The 23,521-nt window shown below is 36.9% G+C and overlaps 1 protein-coding gene across 1 annotated transcript in view; it reads left to right on the top strand.

Moving 5' to 3' along the window:
• LOC134535536 (programmed cell death 6-interacting protein) overlaps positions 1–23,521 on the top strand; it is a 109,620-nt gene that overhangs the window by 26,517 nt on the left and 59,582 nt on the right. Inside the window, exons 3-9 of the mRNA XM_063374685.1 lie at positions 5,309–5,436; positions 5,726–5,879; positions 8,296–8,420; positions 8,974–9,075; positions 13,444–13,666; positions 16,887–17,010; positions 21,020–21,197. Of these exons, the coding sequence (XP_063230755.1) occupies positions 5,309–5,436; positions 5,726–5,879; positions 8,296–8,420; positions 8,974–9,075; positions 13,444–13,666; positions 16,887–17,010; positions 21,020–21,197 (1,034 nt within the window). The remainder of the gene's footprint in view (positions 1–5,308; positions 5,437–5,725; positions 5,880–8,295; positions 8,421–8,973; positions 9,076–13,443; positions 13,667–16,886; positions 17,011–21,019; positions 21,198–23,521) is intronic.

A 23,521-nucleotide genomic window follows, 5' to 3' on the forward strand; every position in this document is an offset into this window, starting at 1 on the left:
TTAACTTTACTTTTAAGTGCTCAGTGTTTTAAGAATTTCCAAAAGCAAATATTACCTTCATTCTTAGGTATTTGAGGAAGAGTAGGGGGAGGGGTGGTATGGATATCAAAATTTTATTCCTTCTGAAGAATTTATCTTAGTACTGTTGAAAGTAGGGTTACCAAACACTGATAATAAAAAAGGAGGACATTCATCTCGCAAAAGGAGGACATTTCGTTAAAAAGGAGGACAATATTATTTTTAAAAAACCCATGATTTAATTACAATGGAGTACAATATTTTACAATGTTTTGGCATTTAATACAGTTTCAGTATAAAGAATCAAACTACGCATATACAGCATATTAAAAACACGTTTTTTATGTGATAACTATTTTGAATACAATGGATTATGTGAATAACAAAGTACATCAATCCTATACAAAAAAAAGACATGTTCAAAAAGTGAATAACCCAGTATAAACACAATATACAAAACGCAACATAATATTACATATACCACACAAAATAACATATCTTCTTGTGTATAGCAAATGAATGTTATAGTTTGTTGCAGGAACACCAATAAGCTTAATATTTACATAATTAGCAGACATATGCATTTAATATTTTTCAGATGAACTAATTTTGTTTACGATTTTAGGGTTCTTAAGCAGATATGAGTAAAAGTTTTCGCAGGTTGTTTCTTTGAAGTTGTAAACTACTGTGGTGATGGATTTGACAGTTTCTGGTAGAAGTCGGTTTCTCTCCTTTGTCCACTGACTGCTTATCATGGAAAAAATTCTTTCAACCGATGCATTGTGTCCTGGTATAGAGAAAAAAAATTCACATATTATCAAAAGTTCTGAGAATTGGTCTGAATTAGCGCATTCACTAAAAAATGTTTTCCATATCACATCCAAACTCCCATCAAAGAAACTTTCATCTTGTTCCTTAAGGAATGCTGTCAAATGACAGTACTGATCAAAAAGTCTGACATCATCGACAGCAATACCCTTGTTCTTCAAATATGTAATGCTTGGTAACAAATCGTCGAATTCAATATTTCGTCTGTATTTCAAGTACATCCACTTGAAACACTGAAATTCTTCTAAATTTTTTGTCCATTTTTCTAAATAGTTTATGCATGCTTCATACAGAATCTGACATTCACCTAAAAAATCAGAACAGTGCTCTTCTGTACACAATCCGGTTTGTTTGCAATTATTAATCAGTTCTCTCACTTTCAAAGGAACAAAGGTGTGACGGTGCCTTTCTTTGAGGCAATGAAGTGTTGCCTCCAGATGGTTAACAACTTCCAAAATACAATTCCTTTCCTTTTCAATAGCCTGTATTTTTGAATCGAAAACAGACATAAGAGAGTGCAGAAACCACAAGTAAATTTCTGAAAATTCATCTTCAAAAAATTTCTTGATTATGTATGGTGGCTGTGGTTGACTAAGAAAGTAGGATTTCAAAGCTGGAAATAATTTAAGTATTCGCTCAATAGCTGGGAAAAGACTTAACCAACGAGTTTTACTGTGCGATAACAGTTGTTGATAATCTAGATCAACTGAGTCGCAGAATTCCTTGAGAGATTCTGTGCGAACTGTATACACGGAAAAATAATTGAAAATTTTCATGACTATTGATTCAATATCATATTTAAGCAAGTCAGTACCATGCTGTAATGTATTATGCAAAATATGTGCTGGGCAACCAACTCCTACGATGTCTCTACCGAGCCTGATTTTTAGAAATGAATACACATTTTGTCCCTCTTTTCTGTTCAGCCCACCAAAGTTAACGTTTGCATTGTCTCCAGAATACGCAACACATTTCGAGGCAAGGCCATATTTTTCTAAGGTCATCAAAATAAAATTTGTTATAGTATCTGCCTGTTCGTTTTCTAAGGCTTGTATTTCAATTACCTTGGTTTTTGTCCCGCCTTCTTTCCAGTCAAAATATTGAATAAGAATGGGAAATATCTTCATTGATCCATGGTTGCTGGCGTCTGTAGCGACACCAAAACATGAAATACTTCCCAATGTCTCAACAACAATGTTGATTGCATGAGGAGCAATGACTTTTAGAATAATTGCTTCGGCTTTAGTTCTAGCACAATTAATATTTTTTGCAGTTTTCGAGTCTCCAAAAATTTTTCTGTTTAAGGCTAGACGTACAATCCATTGACTTAAAAGAATGATGGTGCTTAATGGTGTGAAACGCCAATGCTCCTTCTGCGGCGCTTACATTACTGTTTACTTCATTTACAAAATAAGAACTTACTGTTGTAGTTGATGAAGAGCTGCGAACAATTTTCCTGTGTTTCTCACTACTCATGTGGCGTTCCAAGTCTGTAGAACCTTTATTCGCTACCGAAACATAACAGTCGCACAACACACACTTAGCTTCATGTTCAGTTCTTCCACAAACAAAATTTGGGAATTTAGTTTTTAAAGTGTCACTAAATTTACACTTCCTTTTAGACATTGTTTCACACTACTATAAGTTAGCGCCGCATTAATGCATAAACAATTAGAAAATGATGTGGCTTTTACAAACGCAGAAACGACTTGTGGACTTGTGGTTGTTGCACCACAGAATTCATCGATTCAACACAAACTAAGCATGCGCTGTGTCCTGCGTACGTACGCGTTGAGCTGGCCGTTCATAGTTCATCCTCCTGCCATCTATAATTTTTTACAATAAACTTGCAACACACCACACGTGCTTCTGCATGTGCTGCTACCTGTCAAGCTTTCATAGAACTACTTACTAGTGGGGTGACTGCGGACAGCGCATTAGCGCGCACCGCGCGCTTTACTCAAAGTGTAACTGCAGGAATTATCTCACTTTATAAAAAAGCCGGACATTTTGGAGCATTAAGGAAAATCCGGCCGGACGCAAAAAAATACATAAAAAGGAGGACATGTCCTCCTTTTGCCGGACGTCTGGTAACCCTAGTTGAAAGGTCCAACATTTTGTGGTTGTCTATATTCTATAATTTGGTACCAATAAAGTCGCACGCGCTCATATCTTTTTGGGAGTAAACCGGCGGTTTAACTTGGTTGCTAGGTTGCATCACAGCGTTGCTGGCATTTGTTGTTTGCTCAGAGTGTATTGCTATGGCTGGTTTTCCTTTTCAGTACAGTGTTTACACCTATCCCTCACTTAGCAGGACTAATTCGTTCCTAAAAATGCTCGTGTTATTCGAAATAGCGTATTCTGAAGCATTAGTTTCCATAAATAGCAAGGATAATTTATTTAATGTGTTCCAAAATTGTGTAGGAAAATATATTTTACGTAATATAAATGCGTAGGATAACACTCAACTATAAATATGTCACACCATTAATCTTTATATGCCTCCCATCGCACTTTGTGTGACAAATACGATACTGCGTAACGGGAGATACGTGGTTATGTACTTTATCGTCAGTCGGCTGGCTGACTTGCAAGCCTGGGCGTGACTTTCAACTCACGTCGCATACCATTCCAAACCATCCTTTACTGACAGTGAAACCGATATTACTGTCCAAATAATTACATTTTAATTTTTCGAAAATTAAAGTGCTTATTCGCGTATCACCACCTGGTTCACACCAATCCTGTCAGGCCAATGATAATTTTTTTTCTTTGCAACATTCATTTAACAACCTTTTCCACGTGAATCATTTGTTCATTTCTGTTCCGGTATCTAATGTCAAATATATTCCCGCTAGTACAACCAAAAGCATCAGACTTATATAAACTTTTGTTAAGAGTCCTTATTTCATATGATTGTGCGCAGTTGACTTGCTTAAAACTTAAGTGCGACCAACATAAGCGTGGCCTTTGTGACAATCTGTGTGCCGTAATACTTCTAGTTTTGTCTCAAATACTTGAACATGATGCATTATGAGTGATCAAGCATGTACAGTAACCGGCAGCTGATTGGGCAGACATTGCTTTTGTTTAAGTGAATTCCCTGCCACTGGCTAGACTGAGTTCACGGCCCGGTCTGTGGCCAGGCGACAACGATACAGCACAGCGGCATACACGCTGACGTAAAAACATTTGATCCTTTACACTTCATAGTCGCAATTTAACTTGCCATAGCTGATGTTTGTACAACAGCCTATAGGGTAGTCAGACCTGCGCGCGCATCCCTTCCCCCCTTGTTTGGCTATTTGTATCCCACGGTACATCTGTTGTTTACAGAAGTTGAAACAGACTTTGTGGCATTGTGCCCGACTTTATTTTTTTGCCTGCGGAGAATGCGTGTTAACTGAAATTTACAGACGTGCTATTCAAGACTGGGGCAGTAAAATTCATACAGCGCTAAATGAATCTGCGCAATCTGAAGACGTGCTAAGTGAAGGATAGGTGTACTGTTTTTCTAGCAGGTTTCTTTCTACATTAATCTAATCTGTGATAGCTAATATATATATTTTTTCTACAAAGCAGCTTATTACATGTTGTAATACCATTGAACTGTGTAACAATTTTTCTTGGTATTCATATACATTGACATTTGATAATCCAGTAAAATTGCTAATTCGTAGGGACAAGTTTATATGGTGGATTGCAATAAAACCAAAATTCTACCGAAAAACATATCGGTACACCGTAAACACCAAAAGGCAAGTTAATACACCATAAAGTACTGAATTGCAATTAAAATAACTAAATTAATCAGCATTTATCACGAAACACTAACTCAGATCAACAAAAAACGTAATCATTAATTAAGTAAATTCAATAAATGTTACTTATTTAGCAGGAAATTTGTACCAGAATGTATGTTCTAAAAGGATTGATAAAATTTTTACTTTTTTTTATTATCTTGTAACTATTTTTAGTAACTCAGTTTTACATTATGACATTACATTTTCCACACACAAAGTCTTGCCAGTTTATTTTATTTTTCTGAATAGTTAAACATGCTTATTAAAAATGATATCATAAAGGTTAAATATATACTAGTCAAAATAATTTAAGTACCATGTTAGTTTAATAATATGCTATAGTTATGAATTAACAGAATTCAAACGAAATAAAAACAATAATCAAAATCTCCTGTTTATAAAAACTAAATTAGCCTAATAATCTTTTCCCTACTAATGCTGGATGGCCGTAGTCTGTATCGTTCCTGAATAAAGACCTTTCGACTTACATTGTTATTGGTAATTAGGACTGCTTTATCGTTGCTATTCCAAAGTATTAATATTATGTCAAAGCATTTGAACTGTTGCAGCTCGTTGCAGAGAAGTGTAACTGCAATTGTGATCAGCTGGTTGGTTTGGAAAGTATAGTCTGATGTGAAGTGCTGTTGTGTGGGTTCCAGCCCTGTCATCCTTGTCCTACGAGAAGGTGTGCGTGCTGTTCAACACGGCTGCGTTGCAGAGCGCGGTGGCAGCTGCCCAGTCCATCGAGAGCGACGAGGGTCTCAAGCTGGCGGCCAAGCTGTTTCAGGTACCGGCTGCCTTTCGTTGCGCCGAGACTCTGTGTTTACCAAGCTATCGCTGTCAAGAGTTGCTCTACTTCTTACAAGAACACTGTGGAAATAACTAACCAATAATAATATTTTGTATGGTGAAACATAATTTTTTGGGACTGTTAAAATGCTTTTAACTATATGCAAGTATTAATTAATTACTGAAATTTTCTACCAAGTCTTTCTATCTAGCCCTGCCTATCTCTTAGCTCATTGATTGGCTGTGTATTTTCTCATGCCATTAAATTTGTTTGGTTTTTGTGGCAGCAAGCCGCAGGTATCTTCAATCACCTGAAAAGCACGGTCATGATAGCAATCCAGCAGGAGCCGACGCCAGATCTGAACCCAGAGACGCTGGGGGCGTTGTCCAGCCTGATGCTTGCCCAGGCTCAAGAGATCTTTGTGCAGAAAGCTATACATGGTGAGTCCCGTACATTGTGTAGCACGCACACATCCAGTATGCTTCACTGAAAACAGCATCAGTGTTTGTCTCAAAAAACCACAGTATGGTGTTTCACATGGGTTTGTGTCCTATCTGTTGTCATTATATAGTACACATTACATTTTTTTTTGTATAGAAATAGTATTTCCATTTTTTCTCAAACACTTTTAGGTAATGCTACGGGAAATTTTTGGAGATATTAAAGTTTTGAATTGGTCTGCGATATCAACGGTTGGGCTGAGTAAAATTGATATGTTAAGTTTGGGATTTGTTCTTCCATATCAAGGCCATATAGAAAATACAGTTCCCACTCATAAGATTCAATATTGTTATGGCCGTTAAATTCCTAATCCTGTGTCTATCGTAAAGATGGATATGAGAGGAAAGTGAAAATGAGAAAAGTGATAATAAAATATATATGATTGATGATGGGTAAGTGGAACGGATGTGAATTCTACCAGGATTATCTTTTAATTTATTCGTGATATTCCTAAGGCCCAATGCGGATATCAGAATACTAGGAGGCTGGTTCTCCACCACTCATCTGTAATCTTTTAAAATAAAGGAAGGGTGATGAGTCTCTTGTTTAATGCTTACAGAGAGGTTAACCCTTAAAACATGAATCTGTGACTTCAAAACAACTAGCAGTTTTAATTCAAATGTAATTTATGGCTGATCACATAACTTGTTGACAACAATCTACTTTTACACTAATAAAACCATAAAAACTACTGTTTAAATAACCATAGTGGAACCTAGTGTGGATAAGTGTTAAATTGACGTGTCATGCTGTCTGCCATTTCCATCTCTGTATTCTTGCCCTCGTTTGTTTTGCAGATCGTTTTCTGTCTGTGCGGGTACAGTTGTACCAATTTTAGTTTAGATCTTTCTCGTACGTGAAATGTTAACGGCTATTTTGCTCAAATATCTAAAGACTTTAAATTATGTGTTGATTCTTTATAAATTATTTACCAAACTTAAACAATTTATCAAGTTACTCGAGAGTAGTTAAAAAAAAATAGAAGTGCTTTTAAGTTTTAACTGGCAGAGAGAATTTTCTTGAGGAGAGAGAAGTTCTTCATTAAACTTTAATTTTCCTACGCTGGCCTATAGCTATACTGTAATTGTAAACGTTTATCGTTGGACCATTATGTGGTCACTCGCTGTTTGTCGTCCTGGTGGCGGTGTTGCGTGGATTCCCACAACTGACCCGACTGACTTATTTCTCCCAGCTTAAGAAGTCCTCCGTAACCAAGTCGAAATTTGTTATCATAACCACGCGAATCCTTCCCGTGCATCAGTTAAGAATATATCTCATCTCTGATTCACTGTCAGTTCCCTCTCCCTTTTTCAGTTGTCTCTGTTTCCTCATATGTCATTACCTTCTCGTCATTCTGGTCCCTTGACCTAATAATCCCGTCTCTTCAGCTATTCTGAAGGTCGTCTGCTGCGAGTCGCTCGTGGCAAACATATTTGTTGTCTCGGCAGTGGTGTTGTGCTAACACAAGCAAACATTACTACCTGGCCTCCCGCTCCATATGGCTATGTAAACTGTTTCCTGCTGAGACGTGTTTCCTCATCGCTGGAATTTTGTCCGCTTCATTCCGTAACGTCTAGATATCAATCTTATTAATAAATGTTTTGAAAAAATATATATATATCGGATCTTTGATATTACTAAGTTAATTAGCTAATTTTTAGGGCCATGTTAATATAATTTTAAATAATTATGCCAGTGATAATTGTATGTTAGTGGAAATACAGTAACATACAAGTTGTAACTAAATTACTCACTAAATCTTCATATACTGTGATCATATTAATAATAATTGTATTTACCAAGTTATTGCACAATTTATTCGAACATTTTAACCATTACTCTGCTGTCAAAACTTAACTCAAGTTCTGACGACAACAATCTATGAAAATAACTAACTACTTATAGTATCTTATATGATTTATCATCACTTCTTGGAACTCTTAAATTGCTTGTTTCAACTGTATGCAAGTATTAAATAATTGATTTCTGAGATATGCTTTAATTTTTTTTTGAGATACACACTTTTTAAAAGAATTTTCTAAATTATTACTTATGCAGGAAATGTACAAGAGGCAGAAATGTCAAATATAGAACCGGAAAGGGATGTTTTAATTGCTAGAGCAGTTACCGGGACCAATTACGTGGAAAGCCATATTAACACGTACACAATTAACCACATACAGTATATGTATGGTGTGTTGTGTACTGCATGGTGTGTTACTTATCGTGCACTTGATTGCAGATCATATTTTATTTTATTTGCAGTACTTTTCGGATGTAGTGAAAGTAATTTAAATGGATGTGTGCGTGTTAATACGTACATGTTTGGTTGAGTGTGTGTGTGCTTGTTTGCAGATGGCATGAAGGACCTGGTGGTAGCCAAGTTGAGTTCGCAGTGTGAAGAGCTCTATGCAGAGGCTCTGAAGCAACTTCAGAAGGAACTCCTGAGACCTTTGTGGGACAAAGAGTGGATCCCTACTGTGAGTCAGGGGGAAGTCATGTTAGTCAGTGTGTGAAGTAGTTAATATTTACTTAACGTTTGACAAGGGAGTTTGGAGGAGAAAAGGTTATGCCTGCCATCAAAAAATAGGATCACTGTAACAATGCATATCATTCCTACCCTAGAAATAGTTGAGAATAAATCTTGGTTTTATAGCTTTGAAGAAAGTTTTTATATGAAATACCTGTCTGTGATTTTATAATTGTCAGTGTTTCTATTGGTATAATATGGCAGTTACCAGTTAGTTAATGGTTTTTTAACCTCCTAAATTTCGAAAATCATAAAATGAATATTAATGTATAACATATTAGCATGCTGCATTACTTTAGTGGATCTTATATTTGTCTTATAAGTGTATGTTTTGCACTTTTTTCAAATCATAAAATAAAATTAAAAATTCTTATTATAACTTTTGTGTTTATAATTACCTTATAATATTTGGAATATGTCTCTTTAAAAGTTTTAAAACATTATGCTGGATTTTTTTGTAGAAAAAAGAAATTGCATTTGTAATTATTCATGTTTTTACTTAGGTTGCTGGGAAGCAGGCAGCTTATCATGGTCTGAGCCAGTATTATAGCGGTCTGATAGCAAAAGCCAGCAAGAACATTGGCGAGGAGTTGGCTCGTTTGGAGGTGAGTACTTTTTGTTAATGTTAGTAACTTATTGGCTTGTGAATGATTAACAGCAGCAGTTATACAGTTCACTCCCGATTATCTGCGAAATTAAGTGGCAGGGCCACCGTGGATAGTGAAAATTGCGGATAATCCGCAAAAGAGCCAAAAGTGGGAAACAAAAAAGGATACATTAATTTCAACTTAAAAATCTAAACATTTATGTACAGTAAAAGTTGCAATTAACAGTAAAATATTTTTAATGATGCTAAAATTTTAGTATTTTACTGAATAATTAACATACAATACATTTCAGTAATGTAAACATAAAAGTGCTCAACCATACGACTAGAAACAAAGTGCAACAGAGACAAAAATAGCAACGCATGCCAACCTACTGCGTGGGTTCCGAGAAGGCCTGTGGCGTTTTACTGTATACTGCACACAATACACTCGTCAGTAGAGTTAAATTTTGCTCACTTGTAATAAAATACAGATTTACATATGTGCTGTACTTTTTCGTAGCATGTGCGGATAATAGGGAGTTTACTGTAATTTTGAATCTTTATTATAGCAGTGAAGTGGAAGTGAGAGTTGTGGAAGTTGCTTGTTTGTAGACATGCTAGACATAATAAAACATGTTATTAAATATATGTACATTTTATTTTACATAACAGCATCATTATTATGTATTACATTAAATGTATTGTGTATTATTAAATTAAATAATTACATACTACTAGTAAGTAGTAATGTTTATAAATATGGTTTTTACTTTTTTCAAGCAAAGCATATAGTTTGTACATATGTTTTCATATTTTTGTTTTATGAACTTACTTGTTCAAGTAAGTGAGATACAAGAAAATAGTATATTTTGTATCAGTAGAAAATAAAAGATTATAATATAATATGAAAGAAATTCATGATACAGTTTCTTAGGCACACATGCAGTTGCAGGCAATATTTTTATATTTCCTAAACAAATCATGTAAGTGTTACTTACTGATTTAAAACTTCATTAGGATACATCTGGAAGCTACCATATGAGGTACTTGAGTTTTGTGATTAATTTATTAGGGCATTTAGATGTATAAGTACGAGCAAAAATTAGTCCACTTCAGTTAAACGAGTAGTCTGATAGAGGATTTTTTACATTATCATTTTTGGTATTAGTTAAGCATGACTTTCAGTGAAGTTATGCAAAATACATTTTGCCTACTTCAGGTTTCCATTTATAAAATAAAATATTCCCAAATGTTATACATCCACCCCTTGAAGTAGCGCCCTAATTAAAAAAAAAGACAAACTCGCAGAAAAACAACTCCACTTACGCACACAACTCGATTAATTACTTAAGCACAATATTAAAAACGGTTGGTCAATTAAATTTCGTGGTTGCCTTATGACACAATTGTCTGATTTCCGCGGCAACCAGTTTACCAAAGAGGCTCCACGCTAGACCTTCGCTGCCACCTGTAGTCGTAAAGTTCTAATTGACTGTCCAAAATAAGTTTAAAAGCAGTATGGCTCAGAGTACAGGCATGCAATTTTTCTTTCCATTACACTAATATATTACTGTGGCAAGCCAACACTCAACACAATTCTGGCAGATGAACCTACAACTCCAGCTTCTTACTCACAGGGAAAAAAAATGTACATGTGACACCATCAACAACCAATCACAGAGCAGCTTACAAGTTAACCATCAACCTTGGCTACTTTTCCCATAGGACACATCACGGGATTTACTTTCCAACGTAATGAATATACCTGTCTCTCTCTAATGATTATGCAAATGGAAAATCTTTTGCATCAGCCTGCTTGCAGACAAAGGAACCATGGCAAATACAAAAGAAAATTACATGAGTATGCATAAAAACTTAACCAACATAGAAAAAATAGATAAAAATAAACTCAAATGACTTTTTCTCAATAAAGCAAGCAAATATTCAGAAATCCTGTAAATATGAAATCATCTAAATTATGTTCATAAATCATTTTGAAAATGCACGCATACCTCTCAAATAAATAAACAGCCGTTTCTTAAATCATACCAGATAACCTAAAAATTTAACATTTATGATAAATGTTAAATGACCTTATTCAGAAAGTGGAGTGGGCAGTAGCCTGGGTTCTTAAATTTGTTTTGTAGTTCTTTCCTCAAAAAGTTAGGACAATAAATTAAAGAGTTTTTAAGTTGATTGGAATAAGAGTTTCAAACTGTTTTTAGTTTTATTTTTGCTGCAGCATGCTAGCTAACAACTTAAATAACAAATACAGTTCCAAATGATATGATACTTCATACCATTTCACACATACCTCTATCATGAAAAAAATTAAGAGAAATGACGGTGGTTAAGTCCTACAGTTAAATTTTAACTGAAGTACGAACCAGTCCAAGAGATGTCTCAGTGTGAGATTCATTTTACCCTGGGCTGACACCCGGATTTGTATTTCCATCTAAACAAAGTTCGAGAAAGGAGAAAAATAGGTATATCTATGGCCTGGCCCTGACAAACAGACTTAAAATTATCCTGTCATCACCTGTTCACATCACGTCTTCTGTGAGTTGCCAACGATGCATTTGCATGCTGTAACAATCATGTGACCTTGTTGGAAGATGCAGCTACCTTCCCTTACATAGGTAAACAAATAAGGTAACCCTGTAGCCCAACTTACCAATCTGAATACATGTTACCATACATGTATATGGCAGTTGACCATACCCTCTAAGGAGCTATTGAATCAAGGTCAGCTTCATAATTTTCACAAATACAGAGATTTTTTTCCATGAGTTTTTATAGTCCACATCTTAACAGGGCATGGTTTATCAAGATTGGTTGCTGAAAATGTGTGCAATGAACATTCTACTGCATATGATTTCACCACTGTGTTTTATTTTTCCTGGAAAACAATTTTTTTAAATGACCAGAAAATAACTACGTCTCTCAGACAGGGTTCAGAGTGTTATGCTCCCCTGTCTTTCTTTTTGAGAACTAATGTTCTAGAACTTGTAATATGGAAAACCTGGAATATGTGAAACTGTATTATATAACAGGTTAATTCGACTGATTAAACTTAAAGGTTAACATACTGTTACGAACGCGAGAGACAGACCACGATGCCAGGTTCAGAGCTGGCTGGCATTCTTACATGGCCACGTGCGGTCCGTTGACTTAAGGCATGCCACACGCTCTTGGCCGGATTACAAGACTTGTGGCTACCTCTCTCCGCCTCCGCTTCCGCGAATTGTCTTGCCTCGGCGCCGTTATCTATAGTTGAGTGGCCTTGGGAATTCCGTGGGCCGCCACGCTATTCTCGACGCTTCGGTTGTCGGGTCGGCCCGGGATGACGTGACTCGTCACAGTTGCTCTCTTAGGTTCGAGAAGGGCGCCACGGACTACTTAAGCAGCGATGCCGGCCTCTGCGGCAGGTTTTGGCGACAGAGTTTCGCGGGGTGTGCCGTGGAATCTCGTGACAGGTGCTGCGTGAGTCCTGCGACAAGTTCGGCGATAGTTCTGAGCGGATTCCGAGCGAGTCCCGCGATAGTTCCAGAGTTTGGAGAGTTTCGCGAGTGAAGGGAAATGTGGCACCGGCGAAGAGGGTGAGACACCCCTCGAGGATGGCGTGGCATGGAGTTTGCCTGGATCGTAGGGGTGCGGCAACTGAGTGGCGCGGGCTATGTGTGTGGACGGGCACAGTCGAGCCGAGTTCCAGTGAGGAGTGCGAACTGCTGAACTTAAGACATTGAGTGATTTGAGAATAAATTTTTTTATTGCGAGTAATTGGTGATTAAGCATTTTTAAGTAAGATTATTTATGAGTGATTTAAATTTTAGTAATTAATAAAAATCTAATTGGAAAACTTAATTGGGCTATCCCTTACGAACCCAGTAGTTTGCCCCACATTATGAAGTGGTAACAATACTTTTGTTTCCACACCTCATCAAAACCTCATCTGAAATACAAAAGACTTAACCTCTTTTCATGACCTTAGTAAAAAAATAGACTATTGAAATGTAAATAACTAAATTATGCTTCATTTCTACAAGGGGGCAGAAGGTCTGCAATGGTACAATCAAAATTTTTACAAAATGGGCGTCAGTACAATTGTAAAATTCAAAGTGTCTTCTGATGTACTTTTATGGTAAAAATGTGTCAGATATCAGTCAAAATTACACTATTTTGGTGATACAAGTATTAAGAAACAATTGTGACATTTTTTTTTATTAATAATGCATACATTTCTGAATAAACAGAATTTATATAAAAAACAACACGGAAAAGTACGTTAAAAAAAAATTATGGAAAAAAAAACTAAAAAAACATTGTCTTTACCAATGAAATTTAGAATCAATATGTATGAATGAATGAATGAATGTTGGTGCAGCACGCCCAGGAGCTGTTCAAGGCGGCCCAGTTGAGGTCGGGGAAGCCGTCCTTCTTCCAGGACTTTGCAAACAAGGCTCAGCGTGCCTACGCGGAGGTGAAGAAGGACAATGACTTCATCTACCACGAGCGGATCCCAGACGTCAAGAGCCTTCCCCCCATCGGCAAGGCGATGGTGGCCAAGCTGCTCCCGGTGCCCGAGAGGATGAGCCAGAGCTTCAGAGGTACAGTGTCCGGCAGTGTCCGGCGGTCGTTGTGGTTCGGCCAGCGCCAGAAGAGCTGTTTCTGATTTTTTTTTGTTGGTAGATTCCGGTTGTTGTACTTAGTCTCCAGGTCCCATTACTGCACTTGCTGTCATTCTAGTTCGCTCAGTGTGTATCTTTACTGTCAGTTTTTATTTCAGTACAGTGTTTACTGTTTCCTTGTGAGTTACATTTCACATTTTACATTTAAAACTATTGATATTTGATAATCTGGCAGAATCATCTAGCTGGCATAGCTATTGTCTCCTTCTTGCTGCATTAAAGACTTTTCATTGAGTACTGCATAAGTTAGCTCCTCATGGGGCTTGTTGCTATTGATGGTGATGAGATGATAGTTTGTGAATGCTTTGTAGTTTCAAAAAAACTTTAGGCCTAATTTAAGTGTGTGGACTGCAGTTAAGTTTTATTCATATTCTTTTGATATATACTTCTTTTATATTTATACTGATTTATATGAAAAAAAAGTTGTACAAGCTGAGAACACATGTAATACAATGAATAGTATAGGTATTTTATTAAAAAGTTTATACAATTAATTTTACTGACAACTAAATTAGTTAGAAATTGGTTTATGAAGATAAAAATATAATAGAAACAAGCAAAATAAAAGTATTTCTTGTTGTGGCTATTTTATATGGCAGCCAAATTCTAGCTCTTAATGTTCACGTTTCTTCACTGTGAAAACTACTATGATAAAGATATAACTTTATAAACAGTATTACTTATTAACAATTTTCAGGGTAGTATAAAGTACATACATATTTACTAAAAACAAATAGTGAAAAATAAAGATTGATGTGTATTGATAGTATTGATGTGAATTTTAAATGTTAAATGATAGTTAGTGTAAAGTTAATAATGTTTATATTTGCTAATTTATTTTTTACGCCCACGTGAACTGTATTTTTGCTGAATGCTTGCAAAAAATTTATACTATTTATTTCAATTACTGGTTTTTATCCCATAACCGTTGCACATTTTATGCTAAAATTAAGTTTGAAAAGTAGGGTTGTGATTTTATGGAAGAAAAGAATTTTTGTTGTTGATTTTCATAAAAATTAACACGTTGCATTGAAAGTACGTTTAATTAAAAAGCATAACAAACAATTTAAATTAATTAGTCGTGCAACAGAAATATTCGTATTTTGTTAAACTTAAAATAGAACAATGAAAAACAGGAGCTGGAACTAACAAAGTTTTCCCATAAGTATCATCGTTATACATACTAACCACAAAAAAGTGCTAGCTATCAAATGTAGTTTACTCGGCTCGAGACAGAGTTCACGCTTTTCATGCAATCAGTGAGCTATCAATATTGATATTACACTTCGTGCACACACTTTATTTTGACATCAAAATCAAGTAACCAAACATGGTGTTGCCAACTGGCGCTAACTACAATTTTATACGCGCTACACAGTGGCGACTAAAAATGTTTGGAAACGTTTTTAAAAGAGACTTCACACATCAGATAGCTTCGTATTTCTGTTAATTAAATAAGTAAGCGGTAATAGCCTAACGAATAATATATTTCAACTTTAAAATACGTTGTTTTATGGGGAAAAATGCACATCTTATGGAGAAAATGGCATGACCAAAACAATTTTTGACAGTGTTTAATGGGAAATCGTATTCTACTGGTACATCTTAGAGTTTTATTGTAATTATGATTACTGTATTTTCCCATTATGCCTGAGGGCAACTTGAAATATGATTTCTGTAGCACAGTTCTTTGCTCTGTGATCTTTGGAAAGATCATGTTTACTACCTACACAAAGAGCTTGGAATTTAACAGTGGGACATAAAAAAATCATTTAATTTTTATGTTAGAATTTTAATTTTCCAAATATTGGAAAATTTGCTTCTAAGTGTACCCAGTCATATATATCTTCTAAAATGTAGTATTCAAAATTTTAATGCCACATAAGTAAATACTACATTTTTTAGGCATGAGTAGTTAAAATAACAGGGTGGCCAGCCAACCGGGAAATCGGGAAATACGGGAAATAGCCAGGATTTCTTAAAAAAACCAGGAATACCTGGAATCAACCAGGAATTTTTATTAGAACCGGGAATTTTTTTTATGAAGTAACGATCACAATAACATATGGCTGTTAAATGAGCACGTTCACCACCCGTCGAAGCACGACAGTGTGCTCGTGTGCTATATTTTGTGAAAGTTAATTTGTTCATATTGCATTTAAAAACTTTTGTAGTACGTAAGAAACCGTTAACAATTCAGACTTCCATACTTATTATGTTTCTGTATTCAAAAGCAACAGCATTTTGGCTGAAAATGTTGTTGTAGGATGGTAGTAATTTCTCGCACGGCATGTTGGTAGCACTAGTTTTGTATGTATATTTGTTTTTACTTTGCGCTCATGTTGTTGCGTCACGGTATCACAGATACTTTTCTCGAGTTTTTTTTAAAAGTTTAGTTGTGCGGGACGTTTTGAATCTTTTAATCTAAGATGTAATTGGCGCAGACTATCAAAATGTCAACGAGTTCGGTCACCACATACAATGACAAATGTACGGAAGAGTTTTAATGGGTGGAGAAAGATCCAAAGTGCGGGACGAACACTATTTGCAATTTCTGTAATGTTAAAATCTATATCGGTAGCATGGATGGGAAGAACAGCATTAGCCAGCCACGCAAGAGGGGCAAAACACGTGCGTTTGGTGTCAAGTAATTTTTGTGACGTGAGATTATAAATTTTTAGTTGGTGGTAGGTTTTGTTTTAAGCAAGTTCATTGATTTAATTTTTAAGCCTATAGTTAAGTTGTCTATTGTTTAACGGCAAGAAAACACCATATTGTGTGTGCTTTGTGTAACAAAAATGCAAATTGTATGCAAATATTGATAAAAACCACCCTTGAAAAAACCTGGAAAAAACCAGGAATTTTATTATCCCAGAAGAGTGGCCACCCTGAATAATCATGTATGAATAAAGTTTTGACTACCATCATGAATTTTGTGTATGGGAAAAGTTTTATTGTGTCATACTAACCAAAATTTAGCATGTGACATTGGATTTTACTCTTTAAGAGATGTATTAAGTTAAAAAAGTTACAAAAAAAGACACTTGAAGGCAGCCAGTGGCTCTGGCTGCTTGTAGCATGACTACACCAGTAATGCTTTGTTCTTTGTTATGTTCATGGATGAAAAAAAATGTTTCAGATCTGTTTGATGAGTTGGTGCCAGTGTCGGTACACCAGGCAATGGCTGGATACGAAGTCAGAAAGAATGAAATTGTCAACTCTGAGATTATGAAGCTGCGAGAATCCACGCAGATGCTAAACAGGTTTGCTCGATAAGCACAATTTAATTTACTAAATTTATTGCACCAGAACCCCGATTTTATGCATGCTCACAGTTCCCAGGATAGCATTCATTATACAGTAAAACCTTTTTGTTGCGACCACCTCTCTATTACAACCCGATTTCGAGGAACCGTGAAAAAATTGCCGAAAATCCGAAGAAAATTGGACAGAAAATATGTTTCTTGTGGTGAGTAGCGTATTACTGCGTTTCTCTTGCCGAGTGCTGTACTGCCGTAAAAGACGCATTTCTAAAAATAGATAACACTTCCTGTCGAACGCTGTCAGCGCTTAATAACCCCCATTCCACGTCCCTTAGCGGCAGGGTACAGATAAAGGTTTTTGTGGCAACGTGTTTACGTTTAGCGACCGACTGGATGCACGCCCGCCTCGACTTGTTTTAACTGCCGCAGCGATGTTTATTTTGACAGCTCAAGCAATTATCTTTTCCCGTGGGTTGACAGAAAAAGGTCGCTTTACCCAGCATAAAAAAAAAGGCTACGCCACTTATTCCCCACGCAGGAAACACACTGGCTGCCGTCTGTCTCCCCCGCAATTATCTTTCTTCTAACATTCCACGTCTCACCTCTCGCGTGAGCAATAACGAAGCGACCACAAATTGGACAGTTTTATGCTTTGTTTGGTGACAGTAGTTTGATTTTATTCGGTATATTCTTTTTCATAGGACCCTTGCTATTAAAATACATTTATATTTAAGTTTGAAAGCTTGTAAATTCCTTGCCAGAGATGACTGAACTCGAACTTGGTGTGAAAAGTGACATATTTTGACCCCTCCTTCACCGCTTTAGTACCCCATTCATAATAGCCCAATTTTACGGGAGAAGGGAGGGTGAAATGAGCATTTTCTCACTGAAGGTTTTTCAAAGGAAGCGAAGTTAGGGTGTTATAAGGGAGGACACTAGATCACTAGATGGTTTGTGTGTCTGGGAGGGATGAGCTAGCCTTGAAGAATGCTACCGAGAGGAGGAAGGGGTGAGCTTATGCGTCATGAAGCCGCTGCCGCCAGCCAGCCGGGCGAGCTTCGTGTGCGCCCACTCGCGTTACAGAACCTACAGCTGCCATATTTTTACAGGAAATGTCCCATTATTTTTTTGTTATTCTTACATGAACATTTTTGGAAGTATTAAAGCCGACACAATAATACACTGTGTGTTAAAATTAACAGATTTTAATGATCTTTCATTTCTATTTTTAAATTTTTTTTCTGATTTTCACATTTTGGTCAAAATGTCCAATTTTTTGACGGTTCCTGAGAATGTATTCGTAAAATCAATGCTTTGTTAAATCCGGGGTTCGTGACATCGGCATTCTATTGTATTTAACTACGGCAAGCAGAAAACGTACATGTAAACTAACCGGTAAAAATAAAATGTCTTTTGACATATTTTCTTTAGAGGTGGCCTGTAGGGTGACGGGCTTGTCATGATGGTTGAAGTGGGTTTAAACCAAAGCCGTCTAGCATTGTGAGTGACAGCATCCTGCCATTGTACGGCTGGTTTCTTAGCGAGTAGCGGTTTGGGGGGGGGGGGGGGGGGGGGTGTTGAAATGAACTGAAAATTTCGGAAAACATCTATTACGACCCCCCCCCCCCCCCCATCTATTACAACCATATTCCTGGGAACCGTGAGGGGTCGTTTCAGAGAGGTTTGGCTGTATTGCTACCTTCGTAAAATTGGGGGTGGCCCATTTTGACCCTCTTTCATTCCCACACTTCGTCCAAAGACAAATTTTGTTGTTTTACCTTTTGAACCAACTAAATCTGGTATTATTTGTGTGTACTTGGTCTTAATAAATAAAAACCATTTAATATTAAATATCGTTACTGCAACAATAAACCCCTTCGGCTGCAGCATGTGAATATGGAATGTGCGCTGGCCCTCCTCGCCAGCCTGCCGCAGTGGAGACAGGCTGCCGCTCACCCGCCCGTCCTCCCTCCTGCTGTGTGCATAGCAAACATTAAAAAATAATTACTGTACGTTTTAGAGCCCAAGGCTCTTGCCCAGGACCTTGTGATAAGCTGGAAGATTGTCATGTCTTGCATTTCTACCTGCTTCCCCTTATCAGATTTGTAAGTTAATCTATAGCACGCTGTTAAAAATGTTTACGAATGCACATTGATTACCAGAATCGAGTGGAAGGAGCACATGTACACGTATATGTTTATTTGAAAAACCATATTCCGTGCCTACAAATAGTCACATATACCATTTTTTTTTTAGCGCTGTTTACTTGCGAACCTCTGCAGTAGATGTAAGGAATGTGGTGGTTTGTGTCTGGGAGGGATGAGCTTTAGCCTTGAAGAATGAGAACCAGGGGAGGGAGAGGTAACCATGCGACACCATGACATGATGCCACTGCTCCCGCCAGCCTAGCGGGACGAGTGTCGCGTGCGCCCACGTACGTGGTACGGGGAAACTAACCCTCACAGTATGATTGATATTTTATTTTAAATATAAATATTGCCAGTGTAACCTAGTGTCATAGATTTGTAAATAAAAAAAATGATCACTGCAGAAGTTAATTTAAAGCAATATTTAAATATTAGTATCTAGCGTTGCCTTTAATAGTTGGGCACACAACACGTATCAAAAGTTCTTAAAATATCAAATTTAAAAGTTTTTGCCGGCTAATTTATCACTCAGTTAGTCATGATTTCTTTATTCCTCTACCACTGGGATAGTATCTAGTTGCAATTTATTCCTATTCGTACCCACATACCTGATGAAACTATTTCTTGGCATACAATTCTTTAATTATTTCATACCGCAAAACATTTTATTCAGAACTCACTATTAACAATCCGAAACTTCCATTTTTCATTTTAAAACTTCTTTTCGTTACAAGTCAGCAAAGATATTGCACTTCTTTGCAAAAACAAAGCACATAAAATAAAATAATCTTTTCTCATAGTGTTCATTCGAGTCCTAAGACAAAATAAAAATTATTCAGTTTCATAGTGCTGTGAATATGGCATATTTACAGTGGGAGATAAATACGCAATGAAGGAAGCAAATAGCTGTTAAGGCAAGAGCAAAAGTTTTTTTGTTGTTTCATCACATTAATTCATTGCATTGTATTTAATGCTACGCAAGTGCTCTTTAAAAATTCACGTAAAAAATAGCGCTGCTTCGAATCGATAACCACGTTTATTCAAATAATGATGTAATTTATTGGCGTCGTCATTTCAAAACCCCTCAAATCATCAAACAGCTTTCTTTAGGTGGGGTTGGGGGGGGGGGGGGGGGGGCGAGGGTGTATTTGATAAACAAATCTGTGCAAAATTTTTTTTCCCAATACTACTGGTAACTTGTGTCAATACCATGTGATCGGCTTAGAGCTGAATTGAATATTGACAGAGAACTGAATTGTTATATTCCACAATGACACGGCAAAGCAGAATAACAACAACTTCATGAAAAGGGGGCTGGAATTATGCTATGCTATGCTACAATGTTAAAAATTGTCGTCATCCCTCCTTCTCTTCTTCCTTCTCTCCTTCCGCTTCTTCCTCCACTTCTTCCTCCTCTTCTTCCTCTTCTTCCTCTTCTTCCTCCTCTTCCTCTTCTTCCTCCTCTTCCGCTTCTTCCTCCACTTCTTCCTCCTCTTCTTCCTCTTCTTCCTCTTCTTCCTCCTCTTCCTCTTCTTCCTCCTCTTCCTCTTCTTCCTCCGCTTCTTCCTCCTCTTCTTCCTCTTCTTCCTCTTCTTCCTCCTCTTCTTCCTTCTCTTCCTCCTCTTCTTCCTTTTCCTTCTCTTCCTTCTTCTCTTCCTCCTCTTCTTCCTCCTCTTCTTCCTTCTCTTCTTCCTCCTCTTCCTCCTCTTCCTCCTCTTCTTCCTTCTCTTCCTCCTCTTCTTCATCCTCCTCTCTCCTTTCTATTCTGGATTTTGTCATATGTCAAAGATACTCTCCCTCATGACAGTCTTGAGGAGCGTGTTCAGTGCAATAGGACGTGGCGTGGTGTGGTGGTGTGGCAGCATGCTGGCGTCCCTGAACCTGCCGGCGGCCCTGGAGGACACTGCCGGCGACGCCCTGCCCCCCTCGCTGCTGGACAAGGCAGCGGTGGTCCAGAGCCTCGGGGGCATCCAGCAGCTGGAGACCTTGATCCGGGAACTGCCAGAGCTGCTCCAGAGGAACAAGGACATCCTGGACGAGGTCTGTTTCATTCCTGATTCTCAAACATCATAACTCTTTACAGTAGAACCTCGATGATACATTCCCGTTTCATACATTTTCCCGTGTCATACGCCGATTAATTTTGGTCCCGCCGAAAGTTCTATATTTACAATGGTTTACTTTCCCGGAACATACACTTATAAAATCTTTAATTTCCCGTTTCATACGTTTTTACGAAGCGGAAAAGTCCTAAAATTCACAAATTTTTTTGTTATATTCCTCCTGATAAACTACGTTTTAATGCTTTTATTTTGAAAAACGTTCATTGTTTACCTTTGCAAACGTAAGAAAATAACTTTATCGCACCATAGATATGGATAGTATCGGGAAGACTGTGCACTTCGCTATTAGCATCTATGGCCAGCACCAAGCGAGACTAGTGGCGCGAATGATTATGAAAATGGTGCACGCGATTTACCAAGGCACGGATCTCATATTTTTTGCATTCATTAATCTTTGAACTGAATATACTTGTTTGTTATTGTTTTCTTACGATCGGATTGTTTTATATTTTACGTTTCTCAAGTTAAAATTTTATTGAAAATTGTTCTGTTGCATAAAGTTGTTTGTAAAATGAAACAAACCAGCAAAAATTTCTGTTTTTCTTTTTACAATAGCCTAATTTTTTTATTTCTAATAAAGGCTTGGTGACTTTTCCCCTCTCCAAGAAAGGACTGCTTTACTTGATTATGGACTGTATTTTACATTTCTGGTAGTTTTATTATATGTATATATAATGATGAATTCATATCTTTCATTGATATGATGCAATTATTTACACATTATGTATTTAAGTTTAATCTGACATTGGGCTGGTATGCTAGATTGAAAATTTTTTTTATTATTGCCATTCCCTTTTCATACACTTTCCCGCATCATACACCATTTTTGTGCCCTCCGTTGAAAAGTGTATGACAGGGGTTCTACTGTAGTATATTTGAGGAAGGGAAATTCAGAAATTCAAAAGCTGCTGCCTGTATAGTTGACAAGAACTACATTATTTATCTTCACTGAAATATATCGATGAAATGTTTGTATTTGCCACTAGCTGTACTACTTCAGGGAACAATTTTTGTCACAAAAAAGGAATTGTTTGTTTCCTAAACATGTAAATTTGATTTTTGTATTTTAAAAATTAAAATTTGGTGGTTTTTTTTATTAAATATTATTTTATTCCTGACTCATAACATCTATATTTGGATTGGAGTCACTCTTTTGAGAGTCAAATTGAGATTCGAATCTCAGAAAACATTTATTCAACCCAGCACTAATTTTGGGTTACGTATCCAAATTGATTGTATTACAAAGCATAAATAATATTATCACATGTTTTTGCTCCTTGTTACAATCTGGTATTTGCTGACAGGTAACAATCGGGCACCACCAGGAGAATATAACTTATTATTTTACGTGTGTTGTTACAACAAAATGTCATTATTATTACACCAGTCTAGGAATGTTAAATTCCACAAATGCACAAAGACAGGTCCTATGCAGTGTCCCTTTGTAAAAGTAAATATTGAAGCTGCCAAAATGAGGAAGCATGATCCCCCTTCAAATTATCGTATATCTTCCATTCGTTAAAATTCATTGCTCAAAGGGTCACACACAAATGGTGTTATGGAAAAGAGAGTTAAATCGAAAAAGGTCAGATTTTTAGGAGAGGCTGAACAATTAAATTTTTTGAAGATTAGGGCTGATATTAATTATTTTAAATAGGTATGTGTGTATAAATTTATATCTATGATATACATAATACAGTAAGTCCTCGGTTTACGTCGGGGTTACGTTCCTGAAAACCGCGACGTAAATAGAAACGACGCAAAATGAGCCATGTTTCATGCCACCGGCCGACCACGGCCCAAGGTCGGCCGGAAGCGCTGGCATACAGACGTGACAACGGGCAATTTTATCAGCAAATTACAACCCACAGCGTGGGAAACAAGTCCAACTAGTACTTCTCAGCTTTATAGAATGGTTATTTAACCAGCTGCTTTATTACCTTTATTGATTGAAATATAAAAACAGATATATAGTCGTTTGGAAGACATCTTATGAAGAAAAAATCATAAATTGCAGTGAGCTGATACTGTAGGCCTACTACAAACGCATTTAATCACGATAAAGTTAACAACGGCACGTTTAAAACTCCGGCCAACTCAATGATATCATAGCGACTGAAGTGTAGAGCTGTCCTGTAGCAAACCGTATGTATTCGTTACTGAGTAACGGGTGCGGCATCTAGTAACGAGTAACGAAACGTTACACACGAATGCATTTCGTTACTCACATTTTTCGTATGT

This window comes from Bacillus rossius, chromosome 8, assembly GCF_032445375.1.
Source record: "Bacillus rossius redtenbacheri isolate Brsri chromosome 8, Brsri_v3, whole genome shotgun sequence".
Lineage (NCBI taxonomy): Eukaryota > Metazoa > Arthropoda > Insecta > Phasmatodea > Bacillidae > Bacillus > Bacillus rossius.